The sequence below is a fragment of the Ornithodoros turicata genome, chromosome 6, assembly GCF_037126465.1.
Source record: "Ornithodoros turicata isolate Travis chromosome 6, ASM3712646v1, whole genome shotgun sequence".
Taxonomy (NCBI): domain Eukaryota; kingdom Metazoa; phylum Arthropoda; class Arachnida; order Ixodida; family Argasidae; genus Ornithodoros; species Ornithodoros turicata.
Window position 1 is genome coordinate 4,364,032 of NC_088206.1, and position 22,477 is coordinate 4,386,508.

General features: G+C 43.3%; 1 protein-coding gene across 2 annotated transcripts in view; it reads right to left on the minus strand.

Moving 5' to 3' along the window:
• Positions 1-400: 400 nt before the first annotated feature.
• Positions 401-22,477, minus strand: part of LOC135398869 (regulator of G-protein signaling 20-like) — a 76,692-nt gene continuing 54,615 nt past the window's right edge. Inside the window, exons 3-9 of one of the 2 annotated variants that reach the window (XM_064630401.1) lie at positions 15,376-15,629; positions 13,514-13,864; positions 10,694-10,747; positions 9,750-9,851; positions 9,568-9,629; positions 5,648-5,814; positions 401-3,773 (exon numbers count right to left, since the gene is read on the minus strand). In XM_064630401.1, coding sequence (XP_064486471.1) covers positions 3,579-3,773; positions 5,648-5,814; positions 9,568-9,629; positions 9,750-9,851; positions 10,694-10,747; positions 13,514-13,864; positions 15,376-15,629 — 1,185 coding nt within the window. In that variant the 3' untranslated portion in view covers positions 401-3,578. The remainder of the gene's footprint in view (positions 3,774-5,647; positions 5,815-9,567; positions 9,630-9,749; positions 9,852-10,693; positions 10,748-13,513; positions 13,865-15,375; positions 15,630-22,477) is intronic. The other variant, XM_064630402.1, reaches the window with a different exon arrangement.

A 22,477-nucleotide genomic window follows, 5' to 3' on the forward strand; every position in this document is an offset into this window, starting at 1 on the left:
TAAATAGTGACGTCGTGTTTTTAAACACGGCATATCATCTTACGAAGCAATGGAGCATTCTCCTTGATTTTCCTTGTTTCGAGAACGGGAATTTCGAGATCGGGAATTCCGCAACCGGGAATATCGAGGTCCTCCCATCCACCTACCTCTATGCCCTGCCTATATGCATGCACTTTCGGCAATTGATATGCGTATCCGCTTGAGATAAAGAAAAAAAAAAAAAACTCTAATGTAGACAATCTAGGCATCTCCCAAATCCACCACCACTAAAAATAAATAAGAAACCGGTTAGTTAGCGAAGTTATTCACATAGCGATTATTTGGAAAAGTTTGACTGCATTTAGAAATGACTGATACCAGGTCGTCTAATCCCCCCCCCCTTCCTAGAAACACCTTAAAAATAGTGCCACTCATAAAAATCGTTTTGTGCAGGAAACGGCCCATTTACATTTCATTTTCTTTATACAATTTTTTAAAATTCCTTTCTTTCTTTCTTTTTTTTTTTGCGAATGTTATACGCCATTGTGACTTGTCTTTTTAGACATGACCAAAACTTACTCTTGCTTACAGTCAAAGTAAGTACTGCAGTTCTCCACTGACTAGATGCAAAACTCAGAACCGCGTCCGCGAAAAAGGCTGAAAATAAATACCAAGTTGACTAGGCTCCATCAACAAAATGTGACATAAAAAAAAATCGTTCTAACTCTTTTGGTAATAAGCTTATACGTGCCTCTATACAAGGTGAAGAATGTCCCGTTCACAAAAAACATTCAAAGGAAAACGCCGAAAAAAAAAATGACGTTAAAACAGGAAGCCCTAAATTATGTCAGGAAAGCAGACCTTTAAGAAACCAGACAATTTTCTCGTATACTAAATTTCCAGCTCTGGGCCTGGCTCTGTTTTTTCTTCTTCTTCTTTTTTTTTATTCATTTCTAATGCCACGAGGATGACTCTTTTTAAATGTTCAAATTCGACATTTTGCATAACGAGTTAATGCGAATTATATGATCGATAACGCTCGATCGAGTAACGCTAGACGAAGACAAACAGTATCAGATCGCGCTCACTGCATCGATGCCCCGGCCACAGACACACACACATACTTCCTTCTCGGATCAAAGAAATTGGAACCTACAAAACCGACCGTGCAACACTCAACACGTAAAACAGACAGAGCTGGTTTGTTTTTCTCAAAGCAACCAGCGAATGTGCACCTCGGTCAAAAACTGAACATCGATCACTCACCGACAATGTGCAAATTTTTCACACGTCAAAGTCCACACGTGTGTGCTCATCACACCGAGCAAAAACGAAAACAAAAAAAAAAAAAAAGAAAAAAAAGACAGCGCCGCTACGCGTCAAGAAACGGAACTACTGCTCTCACAGTCACCATTTTCCCTCTGTACACTCAAATACACTACCGTTATTGCTTACGAACTAAAGATCACGAAGACGGGGAAATTAGTAACATCGCTTCCAGTCAGGTGTGGTTGACGAAAAGTATTGTGAAGAGGGACAAGTACCTGGAGTACCTCCTGTGTGGACGAAGTACTTCGGTGTCTTTATTTAAATTTCGAGCACACGAATTGTGCGTTAAAAAAATGCTTGTCTTGTCAAAGCAGCTAAACGTTAGCTGTACGTAAAGTATCCTTCGTGTAATTGGTACCCTCAGTACCGTTAAAATTCTGACGTGCTTTCCTAAGTTTTCACTTTTCGATTATGCACGCAATATAATTTTTTTTTCTTTTTCCACTACTTTATGAAACATTGTTATACATAATCGGTGAGAACGAGTGTTTGTTAACTTACTAATAAAATATTAATTCGAAATTATTATTATAATTATAAATATTAATAAAATTATTTTTAAAAGTAAAAAGTAAAATACGCCGTTACGTGGACCTTCCTGTCACAATAACGTAGAAGTATAGGCCACGTCACTAGCAAGACCTCACATCTGACTTTTCTTTTTCTTTTGGGGGAAGAGGAATTGATTTTTATTCCCTTTTTTTTCGTCTCGGCTGTGTCGCACCTGCGTTGTTGCGCAGTAATAAATATGTCGCACAATCGGAACAACGTGCAATTACACAGTCAAATCTAGTGCACCGTGAACGAGCAAAAAAACAAAAAACAAAAAAGAAACACAGCGGAACTGAGGAGGTGGCGGAGCGAGAAAAAGGAGGTGGGTCCATAGTACTTTTCCCTCTCCATTTCAACGGGAATTTCAGAAAAATAAACACACATAACTGAAGAAACGCACACGCACGCACGCACGCACGCACGCTCACGAGGAGCGAAGTGTTGTCCATTGATCGTGTCCCACTCGAAATGCAGTAAAATCCTCCGCCATTTTGAAGGAGGAATATATATGTATTTATATATCGTGGATCCGATTGGAGCACACGACACAGCTGTCGATGACGTCACCACAGCGGTTACGAGTTTCGGTTTCGATTTCGTTCCATTCTTCGTCACCAAATCATAACAAACACTGGCAGAAGAGGGATATTCAGAAGATGATGCTGAGAGATGATGAAGAAGAAGAAGAAGAAGACGAACTCGCGCAGTGGCGCGTATGTTTCTTTACTCTTCCACTGGTTGCTTGTCTCTTAGCTGTAGCTTGTTGCTAAGTGTTTTTTTCTTTTTCTTGTTTCTTCTTTGCTTGTTAGCTTTTGCTTTGCGTTGCTTGGCTTGTGGGAAAGGGTGCCGGAAAGGGAATGTTGTTGATGCGTTTATATTCTTTTTCTCTTTTTGCTCACGTTAGGCCGAGAGGAGGGTATGGAGAATCAACCGCGTTTTTTTCTAAACTGTGTTGATTAGGAGCCTGTTTTTTTTACGTTGTATGATGCTTACCGATTGAAGTATGTTGGCAAACTGATAGAGACGTTTCTTGATTCATCAGTATCAGATAGCGCATTTTACTACCTCTAGTGCTCGCCCATTTCGAGATAACTTCCTAAACTCTAAAATTTAGCAAGTAACGGTTATTTAAGAAAAAATTGTATAGAAAGGCCCTTTGAAATCAAAATTACACCTAAACTGACTCCGTAGCCCGAACTGAACTCCGTAAATGAGTTCACAACAATAATTAAATCAGATTTAACGAGACGTAAAATTAAAATTCATATTACTAAAAAAAAACCTCGAGCGTAGAGACAACGAAAGCAGATACACACGGTAAAAGTATTTCATCGTAAACTCAAAATCCGTTTAAAATCTTTTTTTTTTTGAGGAAACGCACTTCATTCAACGCCTTTATTAACTCGTTACGGCATTAAAAGTCCTCTCGTCCTCCTCCTCCTCCTCTCATCAGCCAACGAACAGCTAGCAAAAAGAAGAAGAAAACAAAACAAAAAGTCTTGTTACTTGGCTGCGGTGGCGCTCGAAAAAGAGATAGTAGATAGAGAGATAAGGGTGAGGGGGAAAAGGGGGTGATCAGGTACGCATGGTAATGGTCAGCAAGAAATGAACTTGTGCTGCTTGCTTGCCCCGAGTTCTTAGCCGTTCTTAGAGTTTGTCGTCAGATGGAGCCACACACACACTGTGTGCATTTGTTCGTAGAGGGCGGGCGGTTGAGCCTACGCGGCGCTGCCCTTGCGCGACGGGGAAGGCAGTTGCGCCATCTTTCGGTAGAGCGGGGAATTGACGAACCGCGGGTACGAGTCGCGGTGCATGAGCGTGTAGATCTGCAGCTGAGCCTCGTCGAAAGTGTGCGCCGTCGGTGCGACCATGTTGCGGTTGATGATTTCACGCACGCGGGAATCCAGGCTCACCTTTATTCACCAGGTTAATGAGAGAGAGAGAGAGAGAGAGAGGCATATTAGTAAGGAGGAAAGCAAAGAGACGCACAAGCTTTGTTACGTTCATGACGAGATTACCATTTTTATCCCACACTCTTAAAAATGAACTTCACCGCATAGCACGCTCCTAACCAACTACAATCTCGAATGATATCATTATCTTCCCTGATTTGCTGAAAACTGGAGGCGTACGCCTTTTTTGTGACAATTATGAACAGCATAAGTGTCACAAAATAGGCTCCGCCCCACGTTTTCAACAAATCAGAGACGCGAACGTTGTCATTCGGAATGATGGTTGGCTAGGAGCGTGCTATGTGGTGAAACTCATTTTTAAGAGTGCAAGTAGTTACATACAGAATCGCAAATACAACGACAATCCAAAATCACGCTTATTTTCTAGCATTCCAATAGTACTATACAATCACATTCAAGATGACAACTACACTCTTAAAAATGAACTTCACCGCATAGCTCGCTCCTAGCCAACCATAATCTCGAATGATATCGTTATCTGCCCTGATTTGTTGCAAACGGAAGGCGTACGCCTTTTTTGTGACAATTATGAACAGCATAAGTGCCACAAAAAAAGGCGTACGCGCCAGTTTTCAACAAATCAGGGCAGATAACGATATCACTCGAGATGATGGTTGGCTAGGAGCGTGCTATGCGGTGAAGTCCATTTTTAAGAGTGTATATTCCGAAATGGCAAGTGCAGTGACATGTCAATTTTCATCAATCGCATGCTAGATTTAAAAAAAATAAAATGTGGCGGCATAGATAGAGGTATACTTCGCAAAAACGCAAGCCCATGCTGATCTGCGCTACTCATCAGTTCCGATTCACAGATAACGAAGAATAATAACGTAAATTTCATTTCCTTCGAGCGAGAGTGGATAGTACATTCTTATAAGAACACACACCAAGGACCCCTTTATACTTTTTCTTTGTTATTACTCTTTCTATAGCTGTTTCATTCGCTCCTGTATAGGTCCAGTACCCCAACGAAGCCGAAACGTCCTGTAAAGCGTACTTCGCCGCAGACACACTGTCATCGTGGCGAAGCTATTGTACAGTACACATATTTGTCTCACTAATAGAGATTTTTCGGTGCTTTAGTTTCTCGGTTGAGATGAACCGGACTAAAAAAATAAAAATTAAAAAACATGCTGTCGCAATTCAGGATCGAAGCAGCCGTCTCGACTACGTTGAGAACTGGTTCGGTTTTCGCACTGATATTCGCGTTGCAAACAATGACCTTTTCCGTTCCTGCAACAACAACGGTTGGTACCTCGAATTAATTTGTACCGTGCACCTCCAAACCCCTGGAATTACCTCTTCGACGAATGTGCCTTACGCTGTAGCTAATTTGCTTACTACTCCTTAGCAACCCTAGTCTTCCATGTTATATGTACAGTATTGTATTTGCAGATATAGATTTACGCAATCATGTTGGGATGGCGTGCTTGTACTTTGTGTGGCCGTGCGTAGCATTTCTATCACTGTATGTGTCCTCTCTCTTCTGGTTTATATAGTTTTCCATAATGAGCTCAACCTTCGTTATGCAACGGCCTCCGAATGTCAACTTTCAGTTGAATTCAGTTGAATCGAGAATTCAGTTCTAATTACAATTCATCTGATAATCGAAACGGTTCAAGCCGATTCTTCGAATAAAACTTGTGTGGCCACAACTACCTGCTCCTCTCTTTTGATTCGTCATTACTGTATTTACAAAAAAAAAAAAAAAAGCCACGATGGAGAGAGTCACTGCCAGACATTCGAACACAGCACGCACGCGATATCAGTTAATCTGATACGCTAAACGAATTTGATTAAAGTGATATTTTTACCTCCCTTGGCGAAAGAATGGAAATGTAGTCTTCATAAATCATCCTAGCTTTCTCTTCTATAACATCCGGGTTGGATTCTTTCTTGAGGTCTTCGCAGGCCAGCCAGAACAGTATATTCTCCTCGCTGTATTCACATTTTAAAAAGTCCCTAAACACCTTACGTCCAGCTGGAAAAGAGAAGACATAATAATTTCAGCGAGCGTTCGTCACCACCACCAGACGGCGGCACCCGCGTTCTTTTGCTTTTCTTCCTTTATTTTTTTTTCTTCCTTGTATTCACATGGCATCAAATGGCATCAAGGGAAAGGGTGCATTTGCCGCAGGTGAAGTAAACAACAACAACAACAACAACAATAAATGGAGAAGTGATGATGACATGGGATGTTTTCCCGTGGTAGCCACGTGACCCTCCCCCCTACTTACCCCCCCCCCCTGAAGTAAACGTAGAGACAAATGACCAGGATACAGCTTTCTTTCGTTAGATATAAGCTGTAAAGAGGTCGTGACAGTTTGGCCAAAGTTATGCAGAGCAAATGTAAACTATGATTATATACATTGATGTGAACCTCTACTCCAAGTTTTACAGCAAAGAACACCGGCGCGGCAAATACTGATTCTCATTCTCCTGTGACGTCACGGCAACTGTCCCCGCGGGAGAGGTCAGATGATTCTGAGAACCAATAGCAACAGACGAGGCTCTTGTTCCTTTGACGTCAGAAATAGAGGGCGAAGTTACGTATAGAACAATATTTCCTTCCTAGTACTCAATCAAATAAGTGCATATTTTCGTCAAATGGGAGAACGAACTACTTTGAAAAAAAAAAAAAAAACGCTATCTCATAGAGCATTTAATTGACTATGCTCCAACGGGGTTACCATAACAACCAGTGTATTCTTCTATTGAAGACTGGACGGTGTACCCATACGCAATGTATGACCAGATCGCTTTCAATAAAGGCTTTTCAGAAAGAGGAGGCTCAATGTACGTATTGTAAACCTCTACTGCGAACGTTAGGACGCGCCGTTTGAAGGGAGGCGCGATCCCTGTACCCAGTGACCTCTCCATACCCCCCTACACCCCCATAACACCCTAACTTTTTCAGCTGTGTACCCCCTACAGGGGGTGCCCTCGCGATTTCAGCTTTTGACACATGTCGGTAATGATAGTTAATGTATAACGACGTAACACTAATAATGACACCCCCCCCCCTCCACTTTTTTCTAACACTCCTCCGTGCTTGGGATTCTGGATAAATCACTGCCTGAATACCACGGTAATCGTCAGGATTTTTCTTTAACAGCCATTATCCAATCCAAGTCAAGACTCGTTGTGTTGTCCCCTTCCTTTCCATTAGCGTCTGCTCCATTTCAAATATGTGGCCGCGCATTTTCGCAGTCTCACGCAATATTCCATCGAAGACTGGACGACGCGGCAATAATCTGTTGCGGAGTATAGAGCAAGGTCCGACGCGGCAAGGTCGACCATATCGTCTTTCAAAAACAAACGACGTGTGTGTTGTCATCAAGTATTGAACCTGTGGAGGTCTTCCCCTTTACACAGACAGGAACGCGGTCTTACATACCGGATAACAACCCTCCCGAGAGAAGAGTCTCTTCTACACTCTTAGAAATGAACTTCACCGCATAGCACGATCTTACACTCTTTAAAATGAACTTCACCACATAGCACTCTCCTAGCCAACCATCATCCCGAATGACAACGTTCTTGCCCCTGATTTGCTGAAAACGGGAGGAGGAGCCTATTTTGTGCCGTGCATAATGGCACAAAATAGGCTCCTCCCCCCGTTTTCAGCAAATCAGGGGCGCGAACGTTGTTATTCGGGATGATGGTTGGCTAGGAGAGTGCTATGTGGTGAAGTTCATTTCTAAGGGTGTAGCCAACCATCATCTCGAATGATATCGTTATCTGACCTGATTTGTTGAAAACGGGAGGCGTACGCCTTTTTGTGACACTTATGCTGTTCATAATTGTCACAAAAAAGGCGAACGCCTCCCGTTTTCAACAAATCAGGTCAGATAACGATATCATTCGAGATGATGGTTGGCTAGGACCGTGCTATGCGGTGAAGTTCATTTCTAAGAGTGTAGAACTCCTATTGCAGACTGGACGATGGGATAATGCGCAAAAGCCTGACCACATTGAGAACTTCATTTGCTGCCATTCCTGATTAGCGCTACAAAGGTAAACACACCATATCTTCGTCATCCAGCCACGAACGAAGACGTGTATATTGTCGTCAACTTGTGAACTGAAAGTGTTTATTGTAAGTTGCAGGTGACGGGGACTGAACCCGGGGCCTGTGTGTTGCAAAAACTGTAGCGCAATGCTTGCCCGCATCATGCTTAAAAAATAGTACTGCCCTCGTCCTAAAAACGAAGAGCAGGAATACCGCGCATTACAAGTGAACGTTATCATGCGCACTACAAGAACAAGATGGAATGCGTCTAGCTGGCATAGGGAACGTTATATTGTATTGGCATCAAAGCGGAAGTTCGGTAACATGGACTGGCCCCCATTCAACACGCAGCTCAACATGTCGAACATGTATTGTCATCGAGCAGGCGGACTACTACATTGAGTGTATTGGCAAGCGGGAGAATAACACGAAAATGTGGACACCTCATAGGTTAACGTAGAACTTGCCACTGTCCACCCCGAAGAGAATGTCAGAGGTCATCCATACTTAGTAATTGATTTCGACTACCAAGAGCAGAAAATGCCGCCTAACCCGCTGCGAGACAGGGAGGGGATACAGACCACGTGTATTGTCATCAAGCAGGAGAGCTGACTACATTGTGTGTGTATTGTCATCAAGCAGGAGTCGTATTGCCACCTATGAAAATTACAAGATGCCTACGAAACGAAGATCAGCAAGTGACAGTCCGACGTCAATAATTTCCCGTCGTTCAGTTTGGACGGTGTGCAAACAGACAAAGGCAGCACGGTTGTTGGCTTCTGGAAAACCTTTCGAACGTTCTGGACGCATATCAATCATATTGTTTATTCATTTATATTTCTATTTTATAACGCGTTACTATACCGTACTTAAATGAACATTTCTCGCATTTTTCAACATGAGCCAAAACTTTTCTTAATGCGACACCGCGCAGGACATTCCTTTGGTACACTCTTAAAAATGATCTTCACCGCATAGCACGCTCCTAGCCAACAATCAACTCGAATGATATCGCTATGTACCCTGATTTGTTCAAAACTGTAGGCGTACGCCTTTTTTGTGACACTTATGCTGCTCATAATTGTCACAAAAATGGCGTACACCCCCCGTTTTCAGCAAATCAGGACAGATAACGATATCATTCGAGATGATGGTTGGCTAGGAGCGGGCTATGCGGTGAAGTTCATTTCTAAGAGTGTAGGCGTCACCGTTTGAAAGTTGGGTTCACCTAACACTTCCGTGTATTGCGGGCAAGCCCACTTCGACGAACGCTTATTGTTGCAGAATTGTATGTTTGTAAATTTTGCGGAACTTTTCGATTCATTTATTTGTGTTGCGGGAAAGCCAACTTCAACCTGACATCATAGACATTGTTCAGTAATAGGTTAGGTTAGATTAGTGCGGCTATGGCAGCTTGAATCTCCCACCCAGCCTCATTCGGAGCAACTTTGTGGGCAAAGCAAGCTGCCATGGCCCAATTAATCTAACCCAACTTCACTAAACTAACCCAAGACATCATAAACTTGGTTAGTGCCAAAAATAGAGAAAAAAAATCAGCAAAATCACGCTAAACTGCGAGGAAACGAAGAGTTCAGCAACGCTCAGCGTTCATTGAAGTGGGCTTGCCCGCAGTACACAGAAGTGTTAGGTGAAGCCAACTTTCAAACGATGACGCCTACCAAAGGAATGCCGGTAAACTTTTAATTTGTAGCGCTGACTCACCTGAGCATTTCATCAGTTTCTCAAAAGAATCTCCCCAAGACCGAATTTCTTCAACCGTAGGTCTGAAAATAATGGTAGCAATAAAAGCGACAGTCATACCACGTGACTTTTGATGTTACTAAATGCGCTTAACATTAACAAGTTTTCATTGACACTGAGGCTTACAACACAGATGTACTTACAGCGCATCGCCGTCCCCGTTTAAAAAATTATCGCCACTAGTTAGCTTCTGGTTGTTTTCCCTCGCCGACCTGACATTGCCATTGTTGCTTTTGACCGCCAAGCTACACAAAAAGAAGATGAAAAATACGAGAGTAATAATTCAACGGCGTTACACATCGTTTGTGTACATGTCATCATGCGTAAAGCATACAAAATATGCCACGAAACACTTTTCGAGGCGGTGTCGTCACCTCTCGTCGTCTGCTTCGAAATTCACGGTTGACTGTTCTGCTCATCTTTAATGTCGTCTGTGAAACCAACCTAAAGCTCTCGTGAATTCCGTTCGGCAAATTATCAGTATTTTACACAGACGTGACTAAGCTATGGACGCTACCTTAGTTTGTTTACAGTTTTGATTTTTCTTTCTTTCTTTTTTAAATTAGAACATGCTGTCGAAGTGATAAAAGATGGAGTCATTGTCGCAGCGTTCAGAAAGCAGACGACCTAAAAATGCGGCGCAATTTTCGCGATGCTCCGAGAGCAGACGACAAAAAGCAGACGACTATTCCGGAATGGAAAAGAAAAAAACAAAAACAATGCAAGTGTTACCTGGGAAGGTGCTGTATGAGAGCACATAAAATAAAGCCCTCAGGAACCTGCTTTATGTGTTACCTTCATTTGCATAGATGCGTTAACAAACGTAACAGCGATGCCGATGGACTATAATTCGCGTTGCAGACGACAAAATTTTCACACAGACAACTTCCGAACCTCTATTCTGTAACTGTAAACCAGGTGTAATCTGCGCCCTTTTCCTGCGAAAAATTGACCGAATATCTTGAACGTTACTGCTTCTATAGTGAGAGCGCTCTGTGTAAAAAGGGATTATAAAAAATAAGGTAAAGAAAACAGACATTACGGCCGAGACGCCTGCCCGTTTGTGTCTTTCTTTTAACAGACTGACCTGGACAACTTGACCGGTTTCTGTAAACTCGTGTAGACAGGCCTGGATCCCCGCCTGAAAATAAAAATTGGCTCAGATGGAACACATTAGTTCTTTTTTAGTTACGTTCACAAACAGTTATTTGCATTACGACTAATTTTCACTTTTATAATAATGTATTCAATTTACCCGCTTAATATGTATTGTACGATAATTGGAGTACTAATAAATATTTCGTCTGTGAATCCTTGCAATGCCAGTTAGAAAGCAGGCTCCTTTGGGTCTATCGCTCTATCAATTCCACACACACACACACTAAAGAAGAAATTGCTGTAAAAAACTAGCAAAAAAGAATGCTAATCGTAAGATGGCGTCGTTCGTGATCTAAGTCAGCATATACTCACGCAACACAAACTGCTTCACAAGAAGAAGCTATGCATGCTGTTCAGTCCATACAAATACAGGGTGTTCCAGAAAACGTGTCATTGAATTATAATAATAATAATAATAATAAAAAAACTACGCCACCTAGAACCATGCGGTTAACGGCATTTGTTCTTATTAGGATTTTGCCACCAGCTGATGTGAATGTCATGTATCGTAAGTTTAATTATGTAAATATTTGCGAACTGAACTCTGAAATTTACCAAGTGAAGGTCACTTTTTTACCCCCCCCCCCCCCAATATGAAGAGCGTGCCGAATTCACTCAAATTCATGATAATTGACAGTGATATTCATGAGCTATCCCATTCAGCTCCTGACTATCCCTGTCAATTATCATTAATTTGTGTAAATTATACACACACCCTTCACATTGGTGGGGTAAAAAAGTGACCTTCTTCACTTGGCAAATTTCCGACTTAAGCTCGCAAAAATTACATAATTGAAATTAAACGTTACACGACATTCACATGAGGACGTGTTAAAAACCCAGTAGGAACAAATGCCGTTGACCGCATGACTCTAGGTAGCAGAGATGGCCACTAACTACTTCTACAGTAGTTTAACTATAACTACTAACTACTTTGTGATTGAGTAGTTTAACTAGTAGTTCAACTACTTTTCAGGGGAGTAGTTAAAACTACTTTTTTAACTACTGCAATGTAGTTTAACTACATCTATAACTACTTAACGTTGTCCACCAACACCAATCCCTTGTAGTGTTCTTGGACAGCTAAATATGAATCACAAGCAATAATAAACTTTGGCTCAAGCCATTGCTACGATCGTCAAATACAAAGCTTGCGGCGGGATTCTTTCTGTGCCTACGCGATAAACTAAGTTGCAGAATTATTTCACAGCAAATGAGGCTTCACTAGACAAGCATTAAAAGTGAAGATTTAGTACACATGCACGACACAATTGCTCTGCACCTCCGTTCTCATCAAACAAGTAGCTCAAGGTAAAAGTCGGAAGCACAATCCTGCCGTAAAGCTTGCGGCAAAATCGGAAGTAGTTGGCGCCTTCAGTAACCTAACTACTGTAGTTAACTACTTAAAATAGTAGTTTAACTAGTAGTTGCCACTACATTTCTGCAAGTAGTTGATAACTACTTTTTAACTACAATCAGGTAGTTTAACTAATAGTTTAACTACATGTAGTTAACTACTGGCCATCACTGCTAGGTAGTGTAGTTTTTTTATTATAATTCAATTACACGTTTTCTGAAACACAACAGGGCTTGCTATTTAGAGGAGCAATGAAACGACACCTAGCGCTGCATGATTCACCTATACGTATCGGGAGCCACCGCGTAAAATGTTTTCGCCCAACTGTGTCTCGTCACTACGCAATTTCATTTGCAAGAACGCCCTCAAAAAAAGTAAAAAGTTAAAAAAAAAAAGTAACCAGAAGCGTTAGCGGGCGACCTTAGAGGCCGGATCTCCTGGCGTGGCGTAATCTGATCAGTATGACGTAGCATTAACTTACCGAGCAACCGCGCAGTTTTATTTTGTTGTGGGAAAATTTATGCAAGACGCAGGGAAGAGATCGAACAACCAATAAAATTAAGAGTTATATGCTACACTATATGCGTTATCATCAGTTCGTGCATTCATCAGTAAGTCATTATGCGTTCATCGTCTTAAAAATAAAGATGTTGTTGTTGTTGTATATGCGTTTAACACTCTCTCTACAGATTCTCCATACATACATACATACAAACACATATAGACATACACTCAAGAGAGATGAGTACATAAAACCCAGCTATCTATACAGAAGATTCCTCTCCTGCGGGGCATGCGTTACGTATGTGCCGTACTCTCTATACGTCAAGGAGTGAAGCCAACATCACTCATCCATATATACTGCCTCTCTGAACGAGTTGAGAGGTTTATTTGGAGGATGACCAGATCAAAAAAAGCTCTCTCGTGTGCTAGAAGCCAGCTACGATAACCTTTTTTTTTTCACAAGAGTGCGCGTTATTTGTTCCACACTCCATCGTATAAAAAAAAAAACATGGAAGGGGATTTCATTGCTCCTTTAATACGGCAGAACGAACACTCTTAAAAATGAACTTCACCGCATAGCACGCTCTTAGCCAACCATCATCTCGAATGATGTCGTTATGTGCCCTTATTTGTTGAAAACGGGGGGCGTACGCCTTTTTTGTGACAATTATGAACAGCATAAGTGTCACAAAAAAGGCGTACGCCTCCAGTTTTCAACAAATCGGGGCAGATAACGATGTCATTCCAAATGATGATTGGCTAGGAGCGTGCTATGCGGTGAAGTTCATTTCTAGGAGTGAACACCTATGCAACCATGTAGGCTTAATCCAGTATTGGTTTTCTTTTTCTTTTTTTGTAAACTAAGTGATTGCTTCCCCAACGGCGTACCATGAACAACTGCAGCAACAACACCAGCAGAAGCAGCAGGTCTTGGAGTCCTTGTCATGCTTCCCGTGTCCCTCCGTGGAAGGCGCCGTGCTGCCCTCTTGAGGGGAACCTGGAGCCCCCGAGCCCTGAGACGTCCGGACGACGGGTGAAGAAGCCGCCGCCGTTGGCGACGCCACTGGCGCCGTCGGCGTAGAAGGCTGACGCTGCTGACGACCCTCAAGCATAAGCAGCATACTGTCACGCCGTACTTCTCCAACACCCGCTTGACTAGGGCCGGGGCTTGGACCCGAACTGGAACTGTGGCGACTCCCTGCGGGGCTACTCCCTGTTGCTGGGGGCGGCCGACCAGGGCTGCAAGAGGACGACCACTGATAAATGGGTAGAGCGGCGAAGAGCTTATTAAATTTGCGGGAGGAACAGGACACTGTGACGGAGGAAGGGGAACGTTCTCTGATTCGCTGACGCAAATAAGTCTGCAACAGACAGAGCACCATTCGCGGGAGCACTGAACTGTGCAATGTCAGTGACTAGACCATAGCGATAACTGAATTTCACATCACGATCCGTCTGATTGGCGCTGACATGTATCCTCACATGGGCACATGAACCTCGTTTAGCTGCGATGTCAGCTGCACAAAGCTACAGCCATGTTCAACCTAATCGCGAATCCGGGTGGTCATTTCATGGTAACACGGCATGACGCTCGGGCGCTAGTATCTTTTCTTTATCAACATTAACATCATGTTCGGAAATTGCCAGCGTTGGATCACATGACCATTGCGACCCGAACATGAGTGCCAGGAACTTAGCCGTTTTAGCCGCTTGGATCATGCTATACTCATGTTCAACTTAAGAAGGACAAGAAATCTAGTCCGTCAACTACATACGCCGTTGGAGATAGGCAGACGCAATAGCGCACCAGGAGAAATACTGCAGCGCCGCCACGCAGCGTATAGTGTCATGTGGCCCAGGTGCTGTTGTGTGGCCAGTCTAAACAGCCAATACGGAAGCAGGGTGAGTGTGATGGATTACATTATCTGGCGCAGGAACGACCGTGACCTCTCTGAGTCCAGCCGGTCCAGCCATCATATCTGCGGAGCAGTAATATTTCGAGAGCTGACGGACTAGATTTCTTTTCCTTCTTAAGTTGAACACGACTGTAGGGGCATCGCGGTCGCTCGTCTTCGGGTCTCGTCGTCTGCTAACCCACGTGAACTTCGACGTGCTAGCCAATGCGGGCCTCCGCCACCCTTGCAATGCGGACGTGACGACACCGGATACAGTTGGGGAACCCACTTCTCGGTCGTTTCGAGACGCGGCGAAAAAAGTGCTAGCTGGCAAATTCCGGGCGCTCGGAAAGCGCCACGCGAACATGCGAGATTACTTCGCTTTGACCAAGCGAACATGCGTGCTCGAGGTCTGGCAAAAAAAAAAAAAAAAAAAAGAAAGTTGCAACGAAATGACCACCCGAATCCGCCATATCAACGATACGAAATGTCACTCGGAAAAATTACACTGCAGCTCCACCAGGTGTCTGTAGTTTCAGCGTCGACGCACTACTTGCCGCGGCGTAGAGTGACGCGGCTAGCCATTGCAGCCAATAGCAGACGACAATTCCGAATTGGGGAAGATGGTGTGAAGTAAGGTTGAGCATACTAGCAGTCAATAGAAACAAGCGTGCACGCGCCAGACGTGTTTGATTAATATTTCTTTGAAAGTGTTATGAACTGAAAGGACATTCCTACGCAATTGAAGACGGACATTTCTTTTTTTTTTTTTTTGTTGTTGTTGTTGAAGTGCTCATCTAACGATTAATTAAAGGCGCACCTACGCATCCAAGAAATAGTTGGTTCTTAGCATACCTTGCATCGGCGATGACATTGCTGGCAGCGTTGGGCGCTGAGCGTGTTGTGAAGCCATTGCTGGTGTGTTGCGGGTGATGGCTGCCACCATTGGCGTTGGGACTATGACCGTCTGGCGGTGATGACTGCGGTGGTGGAGGTGGTGGTGGTGCTGTTGTTTGGTGGAGGTTGCTATTGTTCGGGGAAACTACGACGGACGATGGCTGCGGCTGCTCGCTTTTTTCCAAGGATGGCAACCACTGCTTATTGGACATCTGCGCAACAATTGACATGCGCGTAAATACGTCATCATAAAGGAACGCTCACATCGTGGAATTTGTCTCCGAAAAAAAAGAAACCATCGTTTAGTTCGCGAGACAGCTGTGGGAGGCCTCGATCGACAGTGGGATAGGTTCCGCGCTGGACTCATTTTGCCCACTTCAGTGTTCTTGAACGTGCGCTGTAATCACAACGCATCTCACCCGTTTTTAATTCTAATTCTAATTCTAATTCTAATTTTAATGGAGCGTTTTTCACCTTCGGCCCGTTTTTAGGGCTGCGCGTTATACACCGGAAAATGCGGTACTTTAAAATTCTAACCCAACTTTCACTCTAACTGCTCTGCGCGACTTTTCATGGAAAAGATTGCATCGCGTAGGACTTATAGCGGTAGATGGCGTCTCTCCTTTATTCCGACGCCATCCCGAGCACTGCAGTCGCGAACAGCGTTTTATACGCTGAGTTTTTCGCGCATTCGCGGAAGGCGCGAAAATTACGCCACCACGCGCAGAGAGGAAGGTTTGCTCACAACGACCGACCACCAACATTCCGATACTGCCAACAACACGACACACAAGGGTATCGACTTTTGTTTCGCTTCCTCCTCTCTGTATCGATATCTTACTAATCGATATTTGCGAGCTCACCTGTACGTATAGGTAAGAAAAAGCCTTCAAATTGTTTTCTTTTTTATTTTTTAAATAAGCATTATTCTATTTTTCTTTTTTACGATCCAGCAACACTTCACCTCCGGGCGACTGAGGACAACTTGCCATCGTACAAGAGACAGAGAGAGAGAGTTAGAGAGTGAGAGAGGTCTTCAACTTTAGATAAGGAGGCTAACAAGCGCAGGTAACGAGAGGAGAAAAATCCAAAATAAAATAATATTAACAAGATCACGGCAGGAACTAGAGAAAAGAGAAAAAGCGATGGGCCAAATGGGAAAGCGTCGTTGAAAAAAAAAAAGATAAATATTGATTGAAATCCTCCAGGGTTCTTGAAAAATGAAAATAAAAAAATAAAAATAAAAATAGAAGGATCGTCTCTCGCATATTAGCTACTTCTGCATCGTGGCTAAGGATGTAACATTCCCGACCAATAAGGAAGAGAGACGGAAAAAGAAATGGGAAGATGGGGGCAAACGCACAAGGTAAGCAGAATATCTATGCGGCTCTCTGTTTCTCTTTTATATTTTCTTTATAACGGAGGCAGGAATAGATAGATGATCCAGGAAAAAGCCAGGTCGGAAATAAAAGAGGTCCCAGAAAGAAGCTGGTATTAATTTCGAGGGTGGCCGGGACGCGTAATAATGTTTTTTTTTTTTTCTTTTGTGAGACCAGCTTTCCTCGTGAGATTTGTGGACAAATTGGACCTGTAAATGTGAAAAAAAAAAGCCGCTGTTTTTTTTTATTTTTTATATATTTAGTGCATATGGAAAAGCAAAGTATAGACGCTCTGTGCATTGGCGGCAGTGTCAACACAGGGGGAGAAAAAGCGCGTTCGTAAGTATAGCTTGTAAACCATGAACGATTTCACAAAATCCCGGTGCTCCTTGCGCACGCGTTGCATCCTGGGAGATTACTGGAATGAACTGTCCCTCACGTTTCGTTTTCGCTGACCTTGACTCCTCGCGGACAATCGGCCGAGAGAGAGGGAGATACCTTCTCCTCCTCTGTTTCCCGCAAGTTCCCACAGTTCAAAGTGACGCTAAGCTCTCAGAGATTCGTCGTCTACACTCGCAGGGTTACACACCAGGTGTCGCCTATACGGTTCCAGTTATAGTTTCGGTGTCGCGGCGCACTGCTTGTTGCGGCGCATAAACTAATACAGCAAGCTACTGCAGCCTATATACTATATATACACTGTTTTCTCGTGCACGCCGCCATATTGAAAGCGCAGCGCCGTCTATCCGGGGGAGCGCGTTGAAAACAGTTTACTGCACAAGCCAGAGAGAAGGAAAGCACATGGAACCGTGTGCTTATGATGTACTTTCTCCCTGGTATATATCGCTTTCCTCCTCTCTGGCCTGTGCTGACTGAAAAAGCGCTCGGTGTGAGGCTGGCTGGGAATCGGTGTGAAGGCGAAGGTGAAACCGAAGTGAAGGCGTACATGCGGACAGCGGGCTTATACTAAAAACAGTATTAAGTTAAATTACTGAGTACTAGGCAAAAAAGTAACTACGTACAGTACAAAACACTCAACCTTGAAAAGTACTTAAGTAGAATACTAAATACCCACAAAAGTAACTTCTTACTTTCCAGATGCTATCAAGTTATAGTTTACGTAATTTGCTGTCAAACAAATAAAAACAAAATGGAGATACAAAGATATACGCTTATTTCCCGTGACACCGTCTTGGAGGATATTCTCTTCCTCGCACCACGTATGAATATGTAAGTGGAATAGCAAAAAAACGCACGGAGTATCATAGAAGTAACTTACGAAATGAGCGCTCCCAAAAGTATTCCCAAAATTATTTAAGAGAGAGTAACTTGAGTAGCGTATTTAAGTTGCGTACGAGACCTTGCTGATAGTCCTCCACAAATTACGCAACAAAGGAAGCAAGAGATGTTGTTCAAACGGTTTTGAAAAAACTTGATAAGTGTGTTCTGCAATGTATACCTACAAAGCTGTTATATCGTAAGGCAATGAACCACAGATATACGCCATTTATTCAATAAAGTACCGATTGATTAAAGTACGGTTAGGGGTCGCTCCAATCGCAATCACGCGTTCAGCTGCGGTAGTCGTGGCAACGAGCCGCCTCCAGAAACACAGGCTTGCCAGTCGTATAGTCACAGCCTTTTTCTGTTTGATATCGTCCGCAGTGATTCGCTGATGCAGACGACACCCTGACTCTATGTCACGTAGCCAAACAGGGAGAGGGGGCAACGAGCGGGGCTTCCTTTGTCGAGGAGGGCTCAGCACAGCGCACTGCAAGTTCGTGTATACCTAATAAACTTATGCGCCTCATTCGCTTGTTACTGGTCCAATTAGTCTTTCGACCGGAAATAAAGAATACTCTTTTTTTTTCTTTTTTGGAACCATGCGTTGCAGGACGTATTATGCGCTCAAATTTTTTGTCAGAATTGCAACTTGCTCCAGTTAGCGCGTAGATAAATATTGCAAAAAATAATAATAATAAAAATAAAAAATAAAGAAGAAGAGGAAGAAGCTAAGTCTCGTGTGTGTGTGTGTGTGTGTGTGTGTGTGTGTGTGTGTGTGTGTGTGTGTGTGTGTGTGTGTGTCCATGCACGGGTTTGCGCAGTTGCGCGTGCCTATATATACGATATTTATTTTGTCGCTTTTTTAGAATCTCGAAGTATTACAATGCACTTCTGCCGTCACACTTCTAATAAATATGAATTAATTTATGAATATGAATATTAATAAATAAATACAATAAATATAAATAATAAATAAATATAAATATAAATTATGAATATGAATATTAATAAATATGACTGAATTAACTAATCTCCTGACGTCACGAGAAGACCGGTTCGAGGTTTTATTTTGCTGTGGTGGGCAAGGAACAGGAAAAATGCGTCAGCTGATAAAGTTGCTGATAATAATAATGACTAATAATAATAACTTTATTTTTGTTTTGGTACCCAAAAACAACCACTAGGGTCTAAATAGAGCCCAGTAGCCTCTGATAGAGCCCACCAGCATGCTTTGCGCGGGGGCGTTACGTAATCGGTGACGTAGGCACGCACGTCGTCTATAGGGTTTGTTCACTGTCGTCGCCCCTCCAGGGGGCACTAGCTTCGGAAAGGCGAAATCGCCGCCAAGATGTAAGAAGGTCCTCGGAGCCTCAAAGTTTTGGTTCCGGTTTTCGTTCACTGGTATATGCTATTTAGAGGACTATTAACGTTGAAAACAAAAAAATTACTTGGATTTTGGTACAAATAATATTCGAATAGTGTACAATAACTTTGAAACACCAAGACGGTGAATGTGATGTGGATGAAGGGTCTGGACGGTCAAAACCTGAGGACCTACTACACTATGGCGGCAAATCTGCTAAGCGACAGTGGCGCTCTCCTGCGGATGACGTCACGCGAATATAGCCTTCTTCGTAAACCCTGAAACAAATCTGGAAGCGAGGAAAATCATTGAGATTATTTTTAAGCACTTCATACATCGTTGACGAGAGTTATATTGGAGTTGTCGTTCCTGCATTGTTTTCTACGGAGCAGGAGAAGAGAGAGAGAGAGAGATACATGATGACGATGATATGGGGATGAAGAGCGGAGAAACAGCGTATTAGATATCCTTCAATTGACTATCTGTGTGTATATATATATTCTTTTAAATTCCGTGTTTGATTCCGCGAAGCAACTGTGAGCGGCGTACACATGTGGACAGATGGAGAGAGGACAGCAGGAAGGAGTGGGGGACAGGGGGGGTTAGTATGCGTCCTGCACTCTTAAAAATGAGTTTCACCGCATAGCACGCTCCTAGCCAACCATCATCCCGAATGACAACGTTCTCGCCCCTGATTTGTTGAAAACATGGGGCGGAGCCTATTTTGTGACGCTTATGCTGTTCATAATTGTCACAAAAAAGGCATACGCCTCACGTTTTCAGCAAATCAGGGAAGATAACTCTATCATTCGAGATTATGGTTGGCTAGGAGCGTGCTATGCGGTGAAGCTCATTTCTAAGAGTGTGGGCCGACTTCAGGGGGAACTGTGCCGACATTCGTCCGGAAATTATTCGGAAATCCGAGGGAAAACCTCACGCAGCACAGCCGGTTGTAGGATTCGAACCCACCACCTACCACACTCTTAAAAATGAACTTCACCACATAGCACGCTTCTAGCCAACCATCATCCCGAATGACAACGTTCTCGCCCCTGATTTGTTGAAAACGGGAGGCGGAGCCTATTCTGTGCCGTGCATAATGGCCACAAAATAGGCTCCGCCTCCCGTTTTCCACAAATCAGGGGCGAGAACGTTGTCATTCGGGATGATGGTAGGCTAGGAGCCTGCTATGTGGTGAAGTTCATTTTTAAGAGTGTGCCGCTGTATACGTCGTCAAAATTTTCCCCATTCTACTTTACTATAATTACTACTTTATTACTTTACTAGCTTATTTAATTTTTTACTTTACTTTACTAGCTTAATTACTACTTTACTAGCAAACGCTGTTCACCACGTACCATAGATTTTTGTTTGTTTTTTGTTCTACCTCCGATAAATAGATAAATAAATGTCCCTGTATTCCTTGTGACGAATATCCGATACGCCGCAGCGAGCGACGAGAATCGAATGGGATCCAGTCGTATAGCTGTCGTACGTTTGATTCGAACACGGAATGTACGCTCAAGTTTGGATATACGTCATTGCTGCAAGCTTTTAGCCACGAAAACAGTGTCGGCGCTGTTTGTCTAGAATAGGTCGAGGTAAAAGGTAAGATATCGACCTCTCTTGATCGGGAATACGCGGGAATCATTTGCGATGTCTTCTCTTTATTAATAATTGTTTCTAAACCTGGTAGGACATTAGGGCTGCGATCGAAGAGAGGAGATCATAATCGTTTGCCGTGACGTGATTTTCGGCTTACGCACACTGTAAACTGAAAAACACCCTTATTGGTGTAAATGGCTTGTCCTATAACTGACACCTCTTTTTACACCATATGGTCTTAGAACACCCTTTTCAGAGGGTGTATTCTGTGTAAGACACCCTTTGAAAGGGTGCTTTTCCTTGAAAATGCTTTCTTTTGCACCCTTTAAACACCCTTCTAGGAGGGTGTAAAGTTGTTAAGCACCCTCCTAAAAGGGTGTTTAAAGGGTGCAAAAGAAGGCATTTTCAAGGAAAAGCACCCTTTCAAAGGGTGTCTTACACAGAATACACCCTCTGAAAAGGGTGTTCTAAGACCATATGGTGTAAAAAGAGGTGTCAGTTATAGGACAAGCCATTTACACCCATAAGGGTGTTTTTCAGTTTACAGTGCAGCGGTGCTTTTTCGCTCGCACCCGTCAATTCCGCGTGGCCTGTTCATCTTCTCGGGTACTGGCATGGCGAGGTAAAGTACACTGTAAACTGAAAAACACCCTTATGGGTGTAAATCGCTTGTCCTATAATTGACTCCTCTTTTTACACCGTATGGTCTGGAACACCCTTTTTAGAGGGTGTATCCCGTGTAAAACGCCCTTTGAAAGGGTGCTTTTCCTTGAAAATGCCGTCTTTTGCACCCTTCGTACACCTTTTTAGGAGGGTGTTTAACGATCTTACACCCTCTTAAAGGGATGTTTAAAGGGTGCAAAAGAGGGCATTTCAAAGAAAAGCGCCCTTTCCAGGGGTGATTTACACGGAATACACCCTCTAAAAAGGGTGTTGACCATGTACGGTGTAAAAAGAGGAGTCAGTTATAGGACAAGCCATTTACACCCATAAGGGTGTTTTCCAGTTTACAGTGTACAGTAGAAAAATATACAGATGTTGGGTCCTATAAACCTAAAAGCCGGCACTCCAAACCACCGTTATTTTAAATATGAGGCTAGCCATGCCATGCATGCGGTATGCCGCCCATAGGATAATGTATAGGACGGTGGAGCATAAATATAAACACGGCCAACACGGGCTTGTGCAGTGACGTCACGTTTGGTCACGTGACATTGGAAAACATATATAGGGGGGTAAGCCGTGAGTTGTTGCGATACGCGCGCAATTACGAGAGGAAATTGTAAAAACATACGCTGCTAGCTGCCTCATTCGCCCCTCAGTATATCGCAGTATGACGATGGTGACGCTTCCCCATGTTTTCCCACGTCACGTGGCTCAAAGGCTGCGCGTGACGTCATGTGCAGGGGGCCTCATTGCACGTGAATAA